The sequence below is a fragment of the Leopardus geoffroyi genome, chromosome B2 (genome assembly GCF_018350155.1).
Source record: "Leopardus geoffroyi isolate Oge1 chromosome B2, O.geoffroyi_Oge1_pat1.0, whole genome shotgun sequence".
Lineage (NCBI taxonomy): Eukaryota > Metazoa > Chordata > Mammalia > Carnivora > Felidae > Leopardus > Leopardus geoffroyi.
In genome coordinates, this window is record NC_059332.1 from 56,030,737 (window position 1) to 56,055,628 (window position 24,892).

A 24,892-nucleotide genomic window follows, 5' to 3' on the forward strand; every position below is an offset into this window, starting at 1 on the left:
TGCCCTTGGAAGCATTTTCTGGATACTGACTTCTCTATCTTGTTTATTTTGTGTAGAACAGAATTTAGAAAACAATGACCTGGCTACCCACAGTTATATTTGCTTTAGTCTCTATAGTGTTTAACTTTCAAAAATTAGTTGCCAACATTTAAAACATCAGGGCATTGCACTGAAAAACTGATGTGGCAAGTTCCATTTTCCAAAAATGGACACAACATCATTTTCTATCCTTGAACCATTCCCATTCCCCAGTGACTGGTGAGGTCTCATATCCTTTCTCTTGAATCTGGATGGACTTGACAGAATGACGCTAAGTCATGAAAGACAATGCAGCTTCTGTTCTGTTCTGTGGAGTACTCAAATCTGGCGCTTTAAGCTGCCATGCTGTGAGGAAGCTAAGCAATGTGGAATACTACATGAGCATTCTAAGCAGTGGTCGCAATTTAGGTATCAGCTAATATCCAGCATCAGCTGCCAGACAGATGAGAGAAGAATCTCCAGATGATTCCATATCCCAGCCATTGAGTTATCCTTACCTTTTGAGCCTTCTTGCTGAGAGGCTCCAGATGTAGGGGAGAAGAAACAGGACACCCTGCTGTGCCTTGTTAGAATTCCTGATATACAAAATCCTCAATTATAAGAGAGCATGGTAAAGATGGTTATTTTATATCACTTGGCTTTTGGATGGTTTGTTATGTAGCAACAGTAACTGGAAAACAGGATTTCATGGGGAAAAACATCTAACACCCCTGTACCCTTTACTCTACATGAACTATATGGCCATGATATCCTAAACTTGAACAGAAGATAGTTGCCTTCAACAGAGCATGCACTTTCCAGTTTGCCAGTCTCCACCACTCCTTATTGTTGCACCTTGACAATTATATACATTTGTGAGCATTTGCGACCCCTAAATATGTTGATAACTACCTGTTAAATATGTTTTTATTTTTTAAAAAATGTTTATTTCTGGGAGAGAGAGAGAGAGAGAGAGCAAGTGGGGGAGGGGCAGGGAGAGAGGGGAACAGAGAACCCAAAGTGGGCTTTGTGCTGATAGCAGCAAGACCCATGTGAGGCTTGAACTCATGAATGGTGAGATCATGATCTGAGCCAAAGTTGGATGTTTAACCAACTGAGCCACCCAGGCGCCCCTAAATATGTTTTTTTTTCTTTTGGTGGAGCTAAGTATCTTTAATTACTATTGAAGTCAGAATTTCATCTTAGGCTCTTTAACTGGCCTTAATACTAGACTTTTTGCAACACATCAGGTTCTTCAAGAGTCTACGATGATCTAACAGCTCCCTTTTCCAAAGCTCTCACTGCAGATGGTTTGCCTAATACTTTCCTGTTTCTAGTTGAGGTGTGTCTCCATTTATAAAGTAATCTGCTGAGAAGAAATGACTGACATGCTGACATATCATCGTCTCAGTAAATGATTAAACAGGTTTCAGTTACTAAATGGGACACTTCCTTAAGTTTTCTTGGGAGACTCATCATTCAAATGACTAGGGAAAATAGTTTTCTAGCTTTTCTTATTAAAGTCTTGCAAAAGATATCGCGTATTAAAAAAATTTTTTTATGCTTATTCATGTTTGTGGGAGACAGTGAGAGAGAGGGGCAGAGTGCAAGAGGGGGGGGGTCATGGAGAGGAGACACAGAATCCGAAGCAGGCTTCAGGCTCTGAGCTGTCAGCACGGAGCCCAACACGGGGCTCGAACTCACAGACTGTGAGATTGTGACCTGAGCCTAAGTCGGACACTCAACCAACTGAGCCACCCAGGTGCCCTTTATTGCCCTTTATATTTTAAATACAAATTGACTATTTAGAGAAGTAGTTATCAAAATTAATCTTATAGTAATAAAAAATCAACAAATGCAATAAATGGATAATTTGCGAAAACACATTCTTCCTTAAAATCAACAGCAAGTATCCTAGATGCCTAAAATAAGTATTCCAGATGAGGACAAAAAAAAAAAAAAAAAATAGTGTGTATCAATAGCTGGATTCTCACTTTGTTGAAGTAAATCCAAGCAGTAGCCAATCCACTGTTCATGCATGCAGAGGTCTGTAGATGGCATGAAAATACAACTAACTTGTAGAATAACTGGGAAAATATCTCAAATCCAATAACCTTTTGTAAATTCAATCTCATCATTGACTATAGTTTGAAACATAGGAGAATTGAATTACAAAATGAGGGTGAGTCATTTTATAGTGAATAGTACCACTTAAATGAATAGGAAAAGCTGTTATATACTTAATATGATAACTTTTATTAAATTACTGGATAACTGCAGTGACTTACACTTAAATTTTCATTAGAAGGGCTTCCATAGACTCTTAGTATCAAATACAGGGATCGCATTAAATTTACAGCCTAAACACATGGTTTTTCTTGCTTGAAATTATCCTTTTGTCAGAACCTTTTGAAAAGCATGCAAATGACTGACTACATTTTTATTATATTAAATGCATATTCTCTGTGGCTTGTTCAGGTAATAACAAAATCTGTTGACTCAATGAATTGATTTAGTATTTTCAGACACTATTAGTCTTTATGTATAAGGCGTCTAGAGCTAGAAGATGTGATTTTGAATCCAACATTTACTACCTGAATGAACTTGGGAAAATCACTTGACATTTTTAAGCTTCAGTTCTTTCTGCCTCAAATGTTACTGCAAGGATTAAATGAGACAAATTGGCCTAAACAATTAACACAACGGCTAGGCCAAAAGTAATGTTAGTTATTATGAATCATTAGTTTCAAGTAGTCTCTGAACAACACAGCACTGGTTCCCATTGTGTGGGCTCTGACCCTTGAGGAGCCAAGAAATTATGCGAAGGAGTCCGAGAACCCATTGGTTCACCAAATGTACATTTGTATGGTCACTGTGTATTCTGACTTTTTTTTTTAAGTATGTAGATGCTTTCTCATTAATAAAATACGAATTCATTTAAAAGCATTACTGTTTCCATAATGATTCAAGTCATTATTTACATCTTCAAGCAACTGACATTAATATGTACAATTATTAGTTGTTGAGCGTATGATACAATTTTTGTATGCTGTGCTGGCTCTCTTCCCTTTGCCTACCCACTTCCATTCTTCCCTCCAGCCTGCTCTGTACTCTGGGGATGACTAACAGCAACTCCATATACTAGGTTTCTTGTCTTCTGCCTCCTAATGTATTCAACCAATAAGACCAAGAGTAGGAGACTGGAAGGAGGGAGGAAAGTGAGGTCAGGGCGTTAACTCCCTGAACTTTTCTCTTTGTGGGATGACCAGAGCTACCATTCTGAATCAGAAGTCTGAGTTCCTGTCAGGAGGCCTCTCCAAATAGTATTCTCCGTTTCCTCTCAAAACAAATTTTGGTGACAAACACCTTGCCCCAAGGATACTAGTGCCAGGGCATCGTATTGTCTCTTGTGGTTTCCCTATACTCTGCTATTGAAAATAGTTCTCTTATTAAACTTTTCTCAAATTATCCTAATTTAAGAGTAATTTCCCCCTCTACTGTGTGGACCCTGACCAATACAGGTATTCAAAAAAGGGTCTTCATTCTAGAAAACTTTGAGAACTTAAATATCAGAAAGAGATGTATATTTGCTCTCCTAGCACAGTCACTTGGAATTTACAGAAAATAAGATTCTTTTCCTAGTGAATTCCTCACCTGATTCATGAATTAAGGAAAGCAAAGTCTTCCATTTTGATATTTTGCCTATTATACAAATCTGAAGTTAAAGATTTACAAAGGAAAAAAGACAGTCTCTGCAGCAAATGGTGTTGGGAAAACTGGACAGTGGCATGCAGAAGTTCATTAACTTGGACCACTTTCTTACACCATACACAAAAATAAATTCAACATGGATGAAAGACAGGAAATGTAAGACAGGAAACCATCAAAATCCTAGTGAAGAAAACTGTAGCAACCTCTTTGACCTTGGCTGACAGCAACTGGCTAAAAGGCAACTGACAGAATGGGCAAAGATATTGGCAAATGACATACAGGATAAAGGGTTAGTATCCCAAATCTATGAAGAACTTATCAAACTGAACACCCAAAAAACAAAGAATCCAGTGAAGAAATGGGCAGAAGATGTAAATAGACACTTTTCCAAAGAAGACATCCAGATGGCTAACAGACGCACGAAAAGATACTCAACATCACTCACCATCAGGGAAATACAAATCAAAACCACAATGAGATACTACCTCACACCTGTCAGAATGGCTAACATTAACAACTCAGGCAATAACAGATGTTGGCGAGGATGCGGAGAAAGAGGATCTCTTTTGCATTGCTGGTGGGAATGCAAACTGGTGCAGCCACTCCGAAAAACAGTATGGAGGTTCCTCAAAAAATTAAAAATAGAACTACCCTATGACCCAGCAATTGCACTACTAGGTATTTATCCAAGGGACACAGGTATGCTGTTTCGAAGGGACACATGCACCCCAATGTTTATAGCAGCGCTATCAACAATAGCTAAAGTATGGAAAGAGCCCAAATGTCCATCGATGGATGAATGGATAAAGAAGATGTGTTGTGTATATATACAATGGAATATTACTCAGCAATCGAAAAGAATGAAATCTTGACATTTGCAACAATGTGGATGGAACTAAAGCGTATTATACTAAGCAAAAGTGAATCAGAGAAAGACAATTTGATTTCACTCATATGTGGAATTTAAGAAACAAAACAGATGAACATAGGGGAAGGGAAGGAAAAATAAAATAAGATAAAAACAGAGAGGGGGGCAAGCCATAAGAGACTCTTAAATACAGAGAACAAACTGAGGGTTGCTGGAGAGGAAGTGGGTGGGGGGATGGGCTACATGGGTGATGTACATTAAAGAGGGCACTTGTTGGGACGAGCACTGGGTGTTCTGTGTAAGTGATGAATTACTAAATTCTACTCCTGAAACCAATACTACACTATATGTTAACTAAATTGAATTTAACTTAAAAAAATAGAATAAAGGGAAATATTCCAATTAGGGTTTAAGCACCTGTAAAGAAAATATATAGTTCCATCCCAGGTGCAAAGGGTAGATGTAATATTCAAGCAAAACGAACTATATTGCTATCACTTCAGAAGGACTATAAATACTAAACCAAAACAAATAAACAATTTTTTAATTCAGAATTAAATGTAGAAATGAAACAATAAAAAAAAAGCTCGACTATCTAAAAAAAAAAAAAAAGATTTACACTGGAAAATTATAGTTTCTTAACATTTCACTCCCAAATTAAATTGCCCTTAGAATCCATGATCAAAATTGGTCTTTTGATTTTCATTTGCAATATTACTATTTGAGCTTAAGTGCATGCCAATAAATTTTTTTCCTACATCTATGGCTTTGGTTTGGTATAGATTCTTGCTGAAAATTTGGGCATTGAGAAAAGTCAATTGGTTGGTAAAACCTTATGAATTTACATAATTTCAGAAGATTGATCTCTGAAAATGTTAATGACTTTGAGGAGTACATAAAAAATGGGGTTTGAGAACATGGACAGAATTTAATATTTAGTCCAATTAAAGTTGTTAATCACAGGATGTAACTTGTCTTAATCCAAAGACTTCAATAATTGAGTTCCCCTGGAAACTGCAATACTAATACTGCAAGTTGATGCTTGCATAATAAACTCATCAATCCATATTTTTTTAAGCTTTTATTCTCACAGACACAGAGCAAGAGAAAAAGATGGTCCAAGACCCGTGATATCATCGTCCTCTTTACCAGTCCTTAATATGTCATTTATGTTGAGCTGCCTCCTAAGGAATCTTCAGAGAAGTCCCTTTTCTGATCCATTTGAAAATTTCCAGAACTAACGACACCTTACAAGACAACTGGGGATTAATTAAAGTTGTTATAGCTTCTGAACTCCAGGTGAACCTTTCTAGTGTGTTACCTTGTGAACTTCCCTTAGACTCTCTATTGAAGATGATATAATTACTCCATTTAGGTACCTGCCACATTCTACTCTATAATTTCTACAAATTCTGTATTCACCTGTGCCGACTAGTCACTTAAAGACCACTTTCTGTAAAGATTTTTATTTTTTTATATCAATTCTGCTAAGTCACACATAATTCGCTATTTTGCTTTCAGAATCTAAATTGGAATTTCTTCTAATTTTGGCCATGACAGTGCCAAAATAATATTCACATTGTTTATAAATGATGGAGATGTTTTATGCTCATATATTTCTCTTTGGTCAACTTTAGAAACTTTCTCCATTTTCCTCCATAAATCCAAATCATAATTTTAAACAATTTTTTTTTCAACGTTTATTTATTTTTGGGACAGAGAGACAGAGCATGAACGGGGGAGGGGCAGAGAGAGAGGGAGACACAGAATCGGAAACAGGCTCCAGGCTCTGAGCCATCAGCCCAGAGCCTGACGCGGGGCTCGAACTCACGGACCGCGAGATCGTGACCTGGCTGAAGTCGGACGCTTAACCGACTGCGCCACCCAGGCGCCCCCAAATCATAATTTTAAAAGTCCAATTAAAGAACCACCACTTTAAAGAGAAATAGTTCTATACTGATTCTTATAAAAATAAACTTTCTCTCACTTATAAGTTCTAATACTTGGTTACTCTATAGTTGTTTCACTTATAATATGGTTATTTTAATATATACACAGCTCATAAATGACTCTTCAAACAAATTGTTAGGGGCAAATATTAAAATATAATTAAAAATTTCAAAAAATAAGTGTTGTCACTGCATGGCGAGTATACTCTCTGACACATATAATCATTTAATAAGTTCTTATTTAACTAAACTGTTAATATTCCCTTCTGCTGGCATAGTTGGATTGAAAGAAATAATCTAAATATAGGAATTTAATAGATCATGTCATGAATTTTCTCAGTGTTTATCCATTTCTATTACAAATTGGTACTATATTTAAAAATTCTTCTTCACAGAGTTTTCTGAAATGACATTGTTAATTTCATTCATTCATTAATGCATTCATTTATTTTTTGTTCATTTATTCAACAAATCTCTACTGAGAACCTCTAGTGTGCCAGATACTCTACCAATATCGAGGATATGTTTTGACCAAAATAGATATTTTATAATTATTGTATCATAGAATATTAGTATCATTTTAATTAAGTTCATGACTTGTTTTCTTTATCACTTCTGGTTAAACACTAAGATATCTCAGAAATATATAAATATTTTGTCAATAAATGTATTACATAGAATCTTGCATGTTGTATTCTCTTTTGAGGGGAGAGGCTCTATTTTTTTTTAAGTTTATTTCTATATTTTGAGATAAAGAGAGAGATAGGGACAGAGAGAAAAAGGGAGGGAGAGAATCCCAAGTAGGCTCTGTGCTGAGAGTGTGGAGCTTGATGTGGAGCTTAAACCCACAAGTCATAAGATTACGACATGAGCCGAAACCAAGACACTTAAGTGATGGGGTCACCCAGGCACCCCAAGAGGCTCTTATTTTGTATCTTCACAGTGTAGGTAGGCATTAGGTCTGACATTCATGTATTCAACAATCATCTATGCAGTAATACCCTATGAAAGACTCAACACTAGATACTGTGAGGGACATGAAGGTATGAGACAAAGATTCTAGGAAAGTAGTAAAAGTGATAAGTAAAATGTAAGACAGAGAGAGAAAGTGCCATAGAGAAATAAATGTATGGTGCTGATAGAGCAAAACCAGGTTATTCCCAAATAAAGGATTAAGAAAAACTTTTTTGGATGAGTTGGCTTTGAGCAGCACCCACGAGGTTGGGATGAATTTAGCCATAGGAAGTGGAATATATAGGAAAGGGAAAAAATGAAGATAGCAGAAGTGCATAGAAAATATATTTTTACATATAAATTATAGTTCATTAAGAGAAATTTTTTCTGAAATTATTCTATTACTTTTTATGCATACTTAGTTCAATTCTTCTAACATTCACTTTTTAAGTGTTCAAAAATAAGTTATTCTAATCCCCAAATTTTCTTCTTCCTTGTGTCTTAGGGTCAGTTAAGCCCATTTAAGTCTCACCAGAGAAAGATGCAGAAAGTCTCTCACTTTCAGAAAATTATTTCAAAATCTCTATCAGCTGAATGTAGCTCTATAGAGCTAAATCAAGAAATTATTTTACTCTGTTCTAGTTGTGTTTTTAGTGAGTGGTAATTGTTTTTTCTACTAAATCATTTCTGAAACAAGCTATAGAACTTTATTACCACCATTTTTATGCACTAATATACAAGAATGAGCTAATAATTTGACTGAAAATATTAGCAGATGCTATATAAATATATAGCCAGTTTGCATACAATATTTCTGTAACATGATGCAAAACTTTCCCCCATCCTAAATAATTGTGCTGTGTTTCAATATGCAATTGGGACAATTAAGATATCACCCATAATATAAACCCTTAGCTCATGATAGCCCTTCTATTTCACATACTTTGAATTAACCAATTACTCAAAATTGAAGATGGTCATTTCTATAATGATATGTTATGCTTAGCTTTAAAAGTATCAGTTCACACTCATCTTTTTCCTAATTGCCCACAATATTCTAAGTAGAATTTCCCTTCATGCCTTTCACTATGTTGTCCTTCAGACCATACAAAATGCACCTTATGCAGTACATGTAGATTTCCTCCACTCCATAATGACCTTAAAGTTGTTTCTTTCTTTGTCACCTCCCCTCCAAATATTACTTAATGAAGCATACAGATCTCTGTGAGTCCAGTAAAGTTCATCAAGAAATGGACAATGCTATGATTTTGCAACAATTAATTTATTGGTTTCCATCAATTATATGTAGTGAAGACTTACTTAACTGTCATATGGACTCCTACTTTCCCATGATAATTGTAACTTTTTTTTTCAGAAAAATATTTAGAAGATTGATTTTTCTAAGAATGAGTTTGTTAATGCCAATTTTTTTTACATAATTGGAAAAAAAAAAGTAAAACAGAAACAACCTATATATCCTTCAACCCATGAATGAAGTAACTATAGCACATCCTAACAATGAAGCACTACATAGTAATGAAAAGGAAGAGAAATTTGATACATGTAAAAACATAAAATAAATATCAAATACATCATGCTAAGTAAAGAAGCCAGACTCAAAGCCTACATACTGTATCACTTCTACTTAAATGACATTCTAGAAAAGTCAAAAGTGTAATGGCAAAAAACTGATTGTGGTTTCCAGGGCCTAGGAAAAGTTGGCTGTACAGAGCCATAAAAAAACATTTGGGGCTGACTAAATTGCCCTATAACTTAAGTTTGATGTTGGTCACTTGATAGTTTGCATTTGCCAAACTCATACAAACTCTGTACCCTAAATGGGCAAAGTTTAATGTATGTAAATACTACCTCAAAAAAATGACTTTAAAGAAGTAAAAATCCATTGATATTTCAAATTTAATCAATCTAAAGAGATATAGTCAATAATGATTTAGAGATCCATCAAAATAGGAAAGAAATTATTCATTCAATAAGATGTTTTACAAATTTTCCCTTTTCAGAGCACTAAAAGCATTCCTGTATCTTTTGTTTTACAAATAAAAATTACAGGGGTGACTGGTGGCTCAGCTGGTTAAACATCTGACTCTTGATTTCAAAGTTCATGTAAGCTCAGTTCATGATCTTACAGTTCTTGAGATCAAGCCCCACATCTGGCTCTGCTCTAATTGCACAGAGCCTGCTTGGGATTCTCTCTCTCCCTCTCTCTCTCTGCCCTTCCCCTGCTGGCATGCATGCTCTTTCTCTTTCAAATAAATACATAAATATTTTTTAAAAATTACATTTAGGAGGAAAAAGCTCCATTGAGCAAGTCCTTTGTGTTTCATTGTTGTGTTAATTATGAATTTACTAAAATAATTTCTAAAACAGTATTTTGTTACATAAAACTTACTTAATGAGTTTACTGGTTATGATAATCACCTAGTCTTAACACACTACTATTATTTTTAAAAATTTTTTGAGAGACAGAGAGGACACACACATGCAAATGAGTTGGGGAGGGGCAGACAGAGGGAGAGGGAGAATCCCTAGCAGGCTCTATCTCAGAAACCCTGAGATCATATTTGGAGCTTAAATCAAGAGTCCGTAGCTGAACTGACTGAGCCACCAAGGCTTCCCAACACACTACCATTATTAACAATTGCTAGATTATTTTCTTTTACCTCAGTCTAGTAAGCAATTTAGTAATTTAGAGAGACAATGGAGAAAAACCACTGCTAGAAACTCTCACATAATATAACTGGTACTCTGATACAAGAAACAAAATAGCAGGATTAGAAATAATCCTGACAAGGATGCTTTAGACAGCAAATGCCTTACCTTTGCGTTTGGGTGGCATAGCTGTTATCATAAGTCTCATAGGTCTGGTCATCATATTCACCCCCGTAGCCATCATCATACCCCTGAGGCAGAAAATGGTAGAGAGACCTATTAGCAATCAACTTGATTAACTTTGGTCTGTTTTTGCTTAATGAGATTTTATATAATGTGACCTTAATTTAGTTTTTATGTTTGCTTAGTTACTCTGCATCAGATTTTACTAGATGAACAATTTTTTCATAACCTTGAATAATATTTCATGGATCAGAATATGTTTACTAATTAAACTCAGCACATCATTGAAGTAGCAATACCTGCTCTAGGATTTAGCCAGAATTTTGATCAGTAGTACTGAAGAAAATGAATGAAAAATAAATTTTTTTTTGAAAATATTATAGGTAGATAGTGTGCTAACATAATGGTGGTTTTATTTTTTACAGCCCCACTGGGAGTTTTTTTTTCTTACCCTATAAAAACGGGATCCTTAAATTGTGATCAACTTGCAGTGAGAAAATGATAGTCATCATTGCAAAACAAACAAAAAGAATAAAGGGAGGGGGAAGAAAAAGGAAAGAAGATGGAAAAGGAAGGGAAGAAGGGAAGATGAGGAGGAAGAGAAGGAAGAAAGAAAGGGATGGAAGGAGAGAGGGAGGATAGAGGGAAGGAAGGAAGGGAAGAGAAAAAAAAAGAAAGACCATTTATTTGGCTGTGCATTCTATACTTTTTAAGTCTCATGAACAAAATGATGTTGGTGGTGAGCCTTATTATCTAACTAAAATGGTATCAAAGCTAAGGCAGACTTGTCATTGCAGAATGTGAAAGCAAGCTAGCAGTTATCCGATCACTTAGTGAGAGATTTAGTTTTATTTCCCTTTGTAGTCACTGACTTTATTCGAAACCCTAGCCATCCACCTGGACTATTCCCTACTTCTGAAAAAACCTCTAGTTTTTCTGCTTCTGAACCTTTGCTGGTGTGTCTCTTTCCCTGGAATGCATTTCCAACCCATCCCACAGGTTCATAACTTCATTTCAGTCTGGAGGATTATAAATCTCTCTATTGTGTTCAGAAACTTAAAAAATGTGTGGATATGTAAGTTTCTACTTCAATCTTGACTAAGATCATTGATCCCATTTAATCTGAAAACTAATAATTTTCATGAATTTAAGAAAGTTTTAAAAATATTATGACTTCTCCATCTGGTTTACCATTTATATAATGCTATTATTTATAAATGGGGTTTTCGGAGTCTGACTTCAATTTCTTTTATTTTTCCACTTATGGTTTCCATCTCATCATATTTTTGCTCTGCAGTATGCAATAGTTTCTCCAGTTGATCTTTGAATATTCTAATTAGATTCCTATTGAATTAAAAAATTAAATATTTGGAAGTTAATTTTAACGTATAAGATTATTTAAAAATAATACTAAAGGGTTTATGGCCAAAAAACAGCACTTCCTTGTCCCTCTCTAACCCCTGGTTCTCTTTAAGTTTTTTTCATCTATTATTTTAGTATTAATTTTTGTGTTATTAAGTAATATGGTTAAATTAACATTCCTTGATTTATGAATTTTGATTATTTCCTATTGGCTAGCCCTTCAAGTTGTAAAGGATTTAGTTCTGTTATAGACTCTTCTCCATATTTTCCCTACACATTAACATAGTTTTCATCATAACTTTCATTAGTCAATATCTACATTATCATTAAATAACAATAAATATTATTCACTAAGATTCCAAATAGATTAACACACTTATTTTTTTATTCTCACATACTTTTTGTTTTTACTAATGTTAATAATTACTCATTCATTTTATTTTCTTGATTTTCTATATAATTCAAATTATTTGTTTTTAATTATCCCAACAGTTATATCAAACTAGCAATCATATTTTAAAATATTCAACAATACCAGATAACCTATTATTTTGTTTTGTGTTACCTGGAGAGTCTCTCTCACAAGGCCAACTTATTGCACTCTGGTCTGGACTGAGAGCAGAGTGGTTTTCCTAAGGACCACCCCCCCACCCCACCACCACTGTTTGTATATGAAATCTTTTACCAAATTCCATTTTCACTAGTTCTCTTTTCTTCCTGAAATATCTCTTTCAGTAACTTTTACTAAGTGGTATATTGGAAAGTGATACTTATTCTTTCTCTCTCTTTCTCTCTATCCATTCTGGATAGCTGATATTTCATCCCTAAATACTTCAGCTTGGATCTCCTGAGTATAAGGATATTCTCCTACATAAATACAATGGTATTACTCCCACCAAAAACACTCCTAATAATCCCCAAATATCATTTACTGTGTAGTCCATAGTCAAAATTCTGCTATCGTCAAAAACATCTTTTACAGCTACCTTTTAAAAATCAGAATCCAATCAAGATTTGTGAATTGCATTTGGTTATTATGTCTGCTTAGTATTTTTAGAACTAATGTAGTCCTCCAGGTTTTTTGTTAAGTTTTTATTTAAATTCCAGTTAGCTAACATACAGTGTAATATTAGTTTCAGGTGTACAATATAGTGAATCAATACTTCCATACAACACCCAGTGCTCATTACAGCAAGTACCCTCCTTAATCCTTGTCACCTAATTTACACATCTACCCCCCCACCCCAACCTCAGGGGTGAATTAACAGTCTGTTTGTTTCTTGGTTTGCCTACCTCTCTTTGTTTTCTCCCTGGTTTGCCTCCCTCTCTTCCCCCCCCCCCCCACTCCCCTTTGCTGGTTTGTTTTTTTCTTAAATTCAACATATGAGTGAAATCATAGTATTTGTCTTTCTCTGACTTATTTCACTTAGCATAATACTCTGTAGCTCCATCCATGTCATTGCAAATGGCAGGATTTCATTCTTTTTTATGGCTGAGTAATATCTCCCCCTCTCTCTATACAGATTATATATATATATACACACACATACCATTATATATATATATATATATATATATACATATATATATATATATATATATCTGTTATTTATCCATTCATCAGTTGATGGAACTTAGGCTGATTCCATAATGGTACATAATGGCTGTACATAATGGTGTTATAAATATCAGGCTGAATGTATCCCTTCTAATTAGTATTTTTGTATCCTTTGATAAATACCTAGTAGTATGATTGCTGGATCATAGGGTTGTTTTCTATTCTTAACTTTTTGAGGAACCTCTACACTGTTCTCCAGAGTGGTTGTACCAGTTTGCATTCCCACCAACAGTGTAAGAGAGTTCTCCTTTCCTGCATCCTTGTCAACACCTGTTGTTTCCTGTGTTGTTAATTTTAGCCATTCTGACAGGTGTGAGGTGATATTCATGGTGATTTTGATTTGTACTTCCTGACAATGAGTGATGTTGAGCATCTTTTCATGTGTCTGTTAGCTGTCTGGAGGTCTTCCTTGGAAAAATGTCTATTCATGTCTTCTGCCCATTTCTGCCTATTTATTTTATGGGGGTTAAGTTTGAGAAGTTCTTTATAGAGTTTGGATACTAACCCTTTATCTGATAGGTCATTTGTAAATACCTTCTCCCATTCTGTAGGTTGCCTTTTAGTTTTGTTGACTGTTTCCGTCACCGTGCAAGAAGCTTTTGATCTTGATGTAAACCCAATAGGTTATTTTTGCTTTTTTTCCCGTGCGTTAGGAGACATATCTAAGAAAGAAGTTGCTATGGCCAGTGTCAAAGAGGTTACTGCCTGTGCTCTCCTCTAGGATTTTAACTAGACTTCCTAATGTCTCACATTTAGATCTTTAATCCATTGAGAAGTTATTTTTGTGTATGATATAAGGAAGTGGTGCTGCCTTCCAGTTTTCACACCATTTGTTGAAGAGACTGTCTTTTTCCTGTGGGATAGTCTTTTCTGCTTGGTTGCAGATTAATTGGTCATATGGTTGTGAGTTCATTTCTGGGTTTTCTGTTCTGTCCTACTTTATCAATGTGTGTGTTTTTATGCCAGTACCATACTGCTTTGATCACTACAGAAGTCCAGAATTGTGATGCCTCCAGCTTTGCTCTTCTATGTCAAGATTACTTTGGGTATTCGGCGTCTTTTGTGGTTTCATACAAATTTTAGGATTGTTTCTTCTAGCACTGTGAAAGATGCTGTAAAGTTGCAGGATACCAAATCGACATACAGAAATCAGTTGCATTTCTGTGCACCGATGATGAAGCAGCAGAAAGAGAAATTAAGGAATCAGTTCCATTTACAATTGCACAAAAAAACAATACTATACCTAGGAACAAATCTAACCAAAGAGGTGAAAGACTTGTATTCTGAAAACTATAAAACACTGATGAAATAAATTGAACATGACACAAAGAAATGGCAAGTCATTCCATGTTCATGAGTTGGAAGACCAAATATTGTTCAAATGTCTATACTACCCAAAGCAATCTACACATTTAATGCAATCCCTATCAAACTCCTCCAGGCTTTTATTGGTTTCCATTACACTGCCTTTTTGAGTTTTCTAGACCAATTATTTGTAGACTGTCTCACATTCTGAACTTGTTTGATTATTCTCATAATTACATTTTGCTTCAATATTTTGGAAAGGATACTACATATGTGATATTGTTGGCATACTGGACATTTGTCTGGTTATAGATTTTTAAATTCTAATCCCACACTGGATCAGTTAACTGAGTGTAGAAGTTTAGACTGAAAAATGATTTTCAATCAGAATTTTTGAGAGCTTTGATTCAGTGTTTTCATCACTACATAATGGTGCTGAGAATTCCTGCTACTTGTATGTGACCTAGTTTTATTTTATTTCATTTCACTTTTTTTCTTGCCTTTATGGATGCTTTTACAAAGTTTACCTCTAGCATTCTGAAATTTTATAATGCTGTGCCTGTATGTGTGTATCTCTTTTCATTCAGTATGCTGGGTACTCAATGAGCTCTTTCAATTCTGGGAGCTTATATTCTCCAGTTCTGGCAAATACCATTGTACTTTTGTTCTCTCTTTCTAGTACTCTTACTAGTGAGATATTGGATCTTCTGCATTGGTGCTTTAATTTTACCTTTGTGTCTTATGTAATATCTCTTCTTCTTTTTTTTTTTTTTTTTTACTTAATAGGAGGATTCTATAAATTAATCTTCCAACCATCCTATAAAACATATAGTTTTATTTACACAGCCATACCCCACCAACACACATGCATGTATACACACACATTAACAACCATTAGAGTGTGGACATGAGGTTCCTGCGTTCTCAGGTGACGTTTAGGCATCCTTATTCTCAATTCAAGGCTTTATCTCCCCTTGGGTGGAACAACAGTTAACATCATAGCTGGAATTTCCCATAGCTGCAACAGACAATTGAGCTTTCTGTCTTGGGGATCATGAGGTCAGTAACTAGGGGATTAATTGAATTTGCCACAGGTGTTTCCGGGACTGCACCATCTTTTCAAGCATCCATGCTATTGTTCTCCATCAAGATTATAAAAATATGGCTTCATTCACCCTCCTTTGTTACTCAGGACTCACGAGCTCTGACTTCCATGAGCAACAAGCAAACAAGCGAGTTTTATTTTGTTTAGTTCCATTTTGTTGTTGTGTTTGTGTCCCAAACTAGAAGAGCCAAGGAGGGGGAAAGTACATGTCTTCAGAGTTTCTAACCCCTAAACTTCTTCTGCTTTTCTTGTTTCTATCTGTTGAAATGCTACTGATGTCTAAAAGTTATTATATGATCTTTAGGAAAATTTTCCTGCTTCTTTCAAGCTTATGGTAACGCTCTATTCTCTGAATTCTATTTTTTATGTTTATTTATTTATTTTGAGAGAGAGAGAGAGACAGAGAGCATGAGCAGAGGAGGGACAGAGAGAGACACAGAATCCAAAGCAGACTTCAGGCTCTGAACTGTCAACACAGAGCCAATGCGGGGCCTGAACCCACAAACTGTGAGATCTTGACCTAAGCTGAAGTTGGACGCATAACCGAGCCACCCAGAGGCCTGTATTCTCTGAATTCTAATAGCCTGTTGCTTTTATCTCATCAGTACTTAGGATATATTATATGTACAGTACTAAATATATACTGTATATTTATTTTTACAATTTTATTTTATTTTTTTTAGAATTGAAGCTCCTGAAAAACATGGATTCTATCATAATTACTTTTTTAGATACCTTATGGTGCTTAGCATAGTTTATTCCATAGAGTATTTGCTCAATAAATATGTATTGAACTGTTAAATTAGCACAAAGGAGAGTATTCTCATCTATCACCACTAAAAGAGAAATATTTCAAATGATGATTACACAGTAGTATTATCTCTGTTTATGAAGAATAGCTTTACCATTTAGTTTGTGGAAGACTAATACATTTTCCCTCCTCACTTACACTTTATTTTTTTAAGTCTTACACAGAAAATCCATAGAATATATAGAGATCTTTCCTGGCAACCCATAATTTCATAAAATATATGGTACAGTAGTCCCCAAATAATTCTCCTTACTGTAAAAGAGAAAGTAAATGTGGATACTTGTATATAATCTATTTTTGTTTTCTAACACTTGATATAAGTATTTATGTAATTTTCTTAGGACAAGTAAAATTATGGATCATGCTGGTAATGTTCTGAGATAAATCAGTAAAATAGACATGCACCCTAAAAAGTCAGTTGGTATCCGCAAGAGATTCAAATTAAATATGAATATTCAACTAAGAAATCAAAAACATTTTTCCCATTTTTGCCCTACTGTTTCTGCTGTTACCTTTGAAGAAATTGCTATCTTATGTCTCAGCCTATTCACACATTTCTACTAAAAAATTAAGACTCTTTCAGATGCTACTTATCAGGGTGTCAGAGTAGCATTTCCTACATTTCCTACTCGTGTCCCAGTAAAAGCAAAAACACTTCCTGAAATTAAAAGTTTTAACTTTGGGGGCACCTGGGTAGCTCAGTCAACTGACTGAGCATGACTTCAGCTCAGATCACGATCTCACGGTTGGTTCATGAGTTTGAGCCCCACATCAGGCTCTGTGTTGACAGATCAGAACCTGGAACCTGCTTTGGATTCTGTGTCTCCTCCTCTCTCTTCCCTCCCCTGCTCATGCTCATGCTCTGTCTCTCTCAAAAAATAAATAAACATTAAAAAAGGTTTTAACTTTATTTTCTTCTAGCTGACAACAGATGATTTGGCATCTCTCACAAAAAACCAAAATGCCCAAAGAAAAAAGATTCATTTTTTTCTGGAACATGGTCATGAAGAATATCTCTTCTATCTTGAATTCCTTCATATTTGTGAAATTATAAGTTCTTTAGTTTTCTGTTCTTTGAACCAAATAAAAGCAGATCCTTAGAAAATGCAGTCTTGACTGTTTTCCAGATCCTCACCATGTCCTCTACTATTTGCTTAAGTTACAATGTGAAGTGTAGCCTGACAGGAAGGCCTGAGCGCTATGAGGAGATGATGATTTCTTCATAGTTTCTTATGAATTATAGGTCTCATTATACATACACTCTATGAGTACTGGCTAAAGCAGCATACAGGACAGATGTGTATTACTATAAATACATAGCTGTACAAAGCCAGCCCTTTTCAAATATACTTCTGTATAATATACTTCTCTGCCTTATTATGTTACTAATTCAGAAAAATATATTCAGAAAAATATACTTCTCTGCCTTATTATGTTACTAATTTTTCAATTTGATTTAAACACTCCATCTTGAACTATGATTTCTTCACCAATTTTGGGTTTTCAAACCTAAATAGTATTAGCTCTCTATATAAGCTTAAAATAATAGTAATTCACCAGACTTTGTATCAGCTACTGAATTTATTATCCAGGCAATAAAGATAGAAAAACAAGACCTAATTCCTGTCTTTGAGAGGTTCTCAGCCTGTGGTGTTCTGATAAATGATTAACAAATGGCTCTTCAAAAAATTGCATGTATGTGTTTATGTGTGTGGTGTGTGTGTGTATGTACATAATTTCACTGTAAATTTTACTGACATAACCACACATTTTACAAATAAAAATCAAATTTATAAATATGTATAATGTATAAATTACATTTATACTCTAAGATTATGTATTTTATATTAAAGTTTATAGCACAGAACTTATAGATAAAATATATAATTTAAGTTTTATACACATACAACTTCAGTGTGACATGCTATCTCTTGTAAGATAAGTTTTATAATTCTGCTATTGCAGTGATACCACAATAAATCACAACATAGATAAAACGTGATTACTTCTTTTTTCAAGATACTCTATGAACATTAATTAGCATAAATACAAAGAAAATACACCTGGGAACATCCTAATAAAACTGCTGAAAATTGGAATTTTAAAAGCACCAGGAAAAACTGGTACATTATCCCTGGAGTGCAACAAATGGAGACAAAGCAGAATTTTTCAACAGAAATGATGGAAGGGAGAAGACATTGGAATGGTGTCTCCTACATATTACTGTCTTATTCAGCAAGTAAGACTCCTCTATATCCATGAACATTATAATTCTGACATAAATGTCATTTGAAATTTTCATTAATGTTGGCAAGTAAAATGAAAAGAAAACCTCAACTATGTATGTCAGAACTTTACTCATTTGTCAGTTATGTGAGCAGCTCTGTTCTAAATTGGACCATGGTTTTCATATACTAGAAGAACATTTCCTCAATTTTGTGTTTTGTTCACAATGCAAAGGCTATAGGCATAACAAATTTTAGTTTATTTTTTTAAGTTTTTTTTTTTTTGAGAGAGAGATTGTGTGCACACACACATACACACTTGCATGCACATGCTGAAGAGGGGCAGAGAAAGAGGGAGAGAGAATCCCAACCAGGCTCTGTGCTGTTAGCACTGAGTCTGACTTGCGGCTTGAACTCAAGAACTGTGAGACCATGACCTGAATTGAAATCAAGAGTCCAATTTGACAATAAATTTCATATATTGAAAAAAAAAAGAAAAGAAATCAAGGGTCAGAAGCTTAACCCAACTGAGCCATCCAGGCATCCACCATAACACAATTTTAAGTTAAATCTGTATTATTCATTTTTTTCTCCATAGTTTCTTAAATCCAAATAATCAACATAATAAAAGATCAAGTCCTGGCTTTTAGGATTTACTGGTACTATGGTATAAATACTTATACTATGGGTGATGTCAAGCTATCAGCATGAAAAACAATAAATTTGGGAAGAGATAAACAGTAATACACTATTATATATTATTTCCACCATACAAAAACAACAGACATAAATAATCTAGAGCATAGATTGTAACAAAGTAATCACATATTGATGAAAATATTAACTATCTCTGTCTTTAATAATTTTTTTAATGTTTCTTTATTTTTTGAGACAGACAGAGAGAGAGCGAGCATGAGCAGAGGAGGGGCAGAGAGAGAGAGGGAGACACAGAATCTGAATCAGGCTCCAGGCTCCAAGCTTTCAGCACAGAGCCCAATGCAGGGCTGGAACCCACGAACTGTGAGATCATGACCTGAGCCGAAGCTGTACGCTTAACCAACTAAGCCACCCAGGAACCCCTAATTTAATTTTTAATAATAGCTCTGTTTAACAACCAATTCACAAAGTCCCTAAAAATTTTACACAGGGTCTTGTGAGCTAGCACAAGTCAGTTGTAGCACACCACTGCTCTTGGCCTACTGTAGGAGACCAACAAATATATAAAAAAAAATTGAAATTCTTGAAATGGAAAAGTGTTTAATAGAGTATGTAATGAGTGCTATGGAACTACAATGGAAGGAATCAAAGAATTTCTCAGGAAAGGTATTTGGGATGGTTATTTGTGGATAAATAAATTATTTCTAGGTGGACCAGCAAGTAGTATGAGAGCATTCCAGTTTCCAAGAACATCAGGCGTGAATGCATGACACCATAAAAGAAAGAACTGTGTTTGGTGAACTGCTAGTAGTTGGATCTAACTAAAGCAGAAAATATCTATGAAATGGTAGGCAAGTCTGGTTAAAGAAATAGAAGGAGTAAAGTTTGAAATTCTTCCTATGATATGGTAAGGAGTTTATTTGTATCCTGTAGAGACGGGGGCCATGGAAAGGTTTCAAGCAGTGGAATGACAAAATATACATCTGCATTTTGTAACTTACTTTTTTGACTCTTAAAAATGCCAAGTCTTTTGGGACTAGGCTCCATTTTCCCCCTCTATTTTCTTGAATATGTTAATCATAGTTACTGAAAATCCCCTGGATGACAACTCCAACATTTGAATCATCAGTGCCTTTATTTTTTCCCCTTGGTTTGTATTGAATTGATACTGTTTTTAACAATGTCTTGTAATCTTTCAGTGAACTCTCCTCAATACTGTATACGGAAACTTGAGAAAGCTTTGGCTGACGGTATTTCCTTCCAAAGGAGATTAAATGTTCCTCTGGCAGGCAGTTAGAAAAGCTGCAGATGACCTTGATGTCATGCGAGTTGGTTTCAGGTAAGTGGACCTAGGGGGTTGAGGCTTAGGTAGTCTGGACTACAAATAGAGCTCTGGAAGTCATCAACAGATAGATGACCATTGAAATAACAACCACCAGAGTATCTACTGAGATGAAAAGCTTAGGCTACTTCATGTTCTACATGAACAGGGTGTTATAAGCCCCACTCCTCTCTTTAATTGGTCTTCATCTCACTAGGAAATGAAGGCAAAACACCCAGTATAATAAATATAATCATGTTTTCTACAAGAAGAACCCACACTAAAAAGAAGATCAGTCTTGATTTAATAGAAAGATGTTATTTGTTGAAAATCCTGTTGTAAAAGATGCCCACGCCGATGTGTTTTCTTAACATTGACCTGTACCTATGAGAATCTCTGGCTGTCCCTGTGTGCACATTACTGCCCCCACAGACACCAAACCAAAACATTTTGACAATAAGGGAAACATAAATAGATTATATATTGAATTTCCTCTATATAGAGAGATTTTTCTAATCAGCACTCATTTATGGAATTTCTGAAGATTTCTTATAACTCAAAAAGGCACTCATCATTCAAAAATAGTTGAGACATCTCAGAGCATAGTTTAGGCATGCATAAATTTGTTTCCGAAATATTAAATTCTGTTACTGACAGTGTGGTTAATGATTATTGTAATGAATTTACTTATCTGGAAAGTTAAGTTGGATCATATGAAATTGCCATGTTTGTAGGTCAAAAATGTCAAATATTGGCAATTTTCTACAGTGCAACCTAATACTAATATAGAAACTATAAAAATGAACATTTTTTATCAAATAAAGAGAAGCAAAAATGTCTTATGATGCTAGTAAATTATTGTGACTTCCAGAAGAAAATCATTTGGAAATTTAAATGATATGAAATGTCATCTTCACTCTGTTATATACCCCCACTTTCTTTGAAGACTTTTAAATTTAACAAGCATTAGTGACAGATTTAGCATTTGCTATTATTCTCATTTCAGATTTTATTTTCTGTAAAAGGTCAGTGGATATTAAAAGAAAATAAAAGGAAATAACATTGAATTTTCTAGTACAATTGAGAGAAAAAGAGAATAAAGACAAGCATGCAATCAAGAACCAATAAATATGTTAGAATTAAGTAATTTAATTATTAGGGTCAAGATCATAATTTTGTCACCAAACACTAAAATACTAGGCACAGAAGCAATTTGCAAACGCTGCCCTTTAATGTTATTGAATATAATTAACAGGTCAGATAGGAACTTGACATTTAACTTTCTTTATGAAGTGTGGTTAATTCTTATAAACATATGTTCCTTCTTTAACTTAGTGAGTTAAATCATAAAATGCATAGAATGTCCACTTCATATATGATCTTTTGTTACTATAATAACACTTCTTTATAATTATACAAATTAAAAAAACATATCATGAAATATTATTAAAACAAAAACTAAACACAGAATCCCAATGTCTTAATAGGTAGTATTCCCACAGGATGTAATGATCAATGCTTATGACAAGTATCTCCTAAATTATGGATTATTTATAATTTCTCATGTTTCTTTTCTTAAAAGTTTTATTTTTATGTGAATATCTCCCTACTGCTTTTTTTTTTTTTTTTTTTTTAAATCATGCATTCCCTGTTTGGTGCTGTATAGAAGGATTTCTTACAATACAGAAAGGATTTTAATAGTATCTTCCATTTCTTTTTTCCCACTGAAAGAATGGCTGCCTATTAGAGATTGCTGGTTGGTTTGGAGCAGCATGGCTATGGATACCCCCCAACGTGTAGCTTTTGTTACTGATGCAGTAGGTCAGCTCACTCACTCACCGTGGGAAGTCATTATTTCTTCAAAACCATCCTATAGCATAAGGGTCCACATAATCGGTGGGGAGTCACCACACCTAACAGTCTAGTTCTGCAATGAGACAAAACCTTGAATTTTTGGAAAGTTTTCTATGGAAATCAGTGAATAAGTCCCTAATAAGAGCTACTCTATAATACCTTCATTTCCTATGTAGATTGTGGCTATTAATCAGTTTTCCATATATATGTACACTCAGTATGAAGTTTAGAAATTGCATGTATCTGAAATCTTTGGAAATTAAAAGCTCCCAAAGATCTATAAGACCATCTCTGACAGCTATATGCACATGCATATCTACACTACAAAATTAATCTCTGGGGAGGCTAATTCTGATTTAGATAAGCCCAGTAAAATCAAATAACAAACTTCAGTAGGTACATCTGGAGGTTATGTACATTTCAAGATAAAATTGATAATATCACATTCACGTGAACAGCATTTGGATTTGTATACAACCAGCATGTATGAGAAGACCCTTAAGTACCAGTACATGAAGTGCTTATACACACAGAACTTCCTTAAAAACCTACATCAACCCTATAAAGTATGTTCTGTACCTTTACACATCCATTTTACAGATTAGGAAACAAGTAATTTCATGAGGTCACAGCCCATCAGCAAATGGCCCGTCTAGAATTCAAACCTAGTCTCTGACACTGTCTAGTGCTTAATGTCTATTTATTTTACTAAAAGCCTAATATTGTTAATGGAAAAATATAATTCTCATGACTATTTTAAAATCATTATGAGTATGCAAGTTTTAAATAATAATGAAAATATAGTTTGAGGTTTTAGCTGTTAAAAACATATGGGGAGGGGAGCCTGGCTGGCTCAGTCGGTAGACATGTGACTCTTGATCTCGGGGTTTTGAGTTCGAGGCCCACACTGGGTGTAGAGATTACTTAAAAATAAAATCTTTCAAAGAAAAAACACATGAGGAAATAATTTCAAAACATGCTGGGTTGATAATTTTTTTATTATATATTTTAAAAACAGTGTTATACCTTTAAATGTCAATAACCCTGCAGGGTTTGAGATTTTGATCTACTTTTAAGTTAATAAGCTAACCTATTACTGTTTCATGGATGCTGGCAGAAAACATGAGGCAACTAGGGACTTCATTACTCACAGTAGAGTAATAGCCAGAGCTTCATATTGGATTGTGCCTGTAATTCACGCATCCCACCACCCAGGGGGCAGTGCAGGTGGAGCCAAGTTGGATTCTTGACAGTCATTGGGCTGCATTACAGGGGCGGAGTAGCGAGTTGCAGGGATCTTAAACTAAGCAGAAGCAAACCTACTCTTTGTCTGTGGGAGGTGTTACCTCATTCCTCAGTGTTTCTTGTTCAAAACAAAGCCCTGAAAAACAGCATGGATAATAGGGCCTTGTATTCTTGGCATGCCCAGGCAGAAAGTGCAAAGGCAGTCAGGGTCCACAGTAGATTGCTTCTCCCAAGAAGAGATAAGCAAAATACATGAAATCTAGGAGTCCTTTAAAAGTAATGTTTGATATTGAAGAAAGATAGATAGATGATTATATTGTTTCCTTGTTTATTGAATATCTAAAGGCTAGGTTAGCAGCTCATACTGAGTGCATTTAATTTTATCTCTTCCGAAAAATTGAAGGTGCTTTCTCCTTTTTTTTATTCTGCACTTCTTTTGCTTCCTAGACCTCTATAGTGTTTTAACCAAGGGGAATGGTTAAAACAACCGTTTTCTGTTACTAGCAATAAACATTGTGAATTGTGACATACAATCTCCTAAAACATAGATATACATTTTTAGTGAGACTCCCTGCTTCTTCTGAATATTAACATTTTCTACCATCCTGGTTTCACATTAGCTTCTCTTTATTGGAAAGAATGACTGAAAATTAATTTCCAAGATTTTACAAGTTTCAAAGCTATGTATCTATATTTTTGGTGATCAATACTATTAAATGTGGCTTAAGTTTCCAAGTAGGTGATTCTTATACATGAACACATTTTTAAGTTTTCTGGTAAAAAAGTATATAATAAACCAAAGTACATCACAAGCTCTAGATTAATAAAAATAGTAATTCCTGGTGTTTGGTGAGGACAGACAGAAGTAGTAGCTATTTAAAAAATTCTTCCATGGTTTAATTTAAGTTAGATATCCTGTAATATTTTAGTTATTTTCCATTAGTTATGCCATGAAAAGTTGTTAACTTTACGTTTTTTGAGAAGATTCATTTATTAGTAGGATTCTCCTACTTAATTTTATAAATGCCTTTTATTT

General features: G+C 34.6%; 1 protein-coding gene across 18 annotated transcripts in view; it reads right to left on the minus strand.

Moving 5' to 3' along the window:
- Positions 1-24,892, minus strand: part of KHDRBS2 (KH RNA binding domain containing, signal transduction associated 2) — a 631,853-nt gene that overhangs the window by 79,413 nt on the left and 527,548 nt on the right. For all 18 annotated transcript variants that reach the window (XR_006717294.1, XR_006717303.1, XR_006717302.1 and 15 more), the window contains exon 7: positions 10,339-10,421. Coding sequence is in view for 7 of the 18 variants with exons in the window: in XM_045498652.1 (XP_045354608.1) it covers positions 10,339-10,421 (83 nt within the window). In the remaining 11 variants the exon portion in view is untranslated. The remainder of the gene's footprint in view (positions 1-10,338; positions 10,422-24,892) is intronic.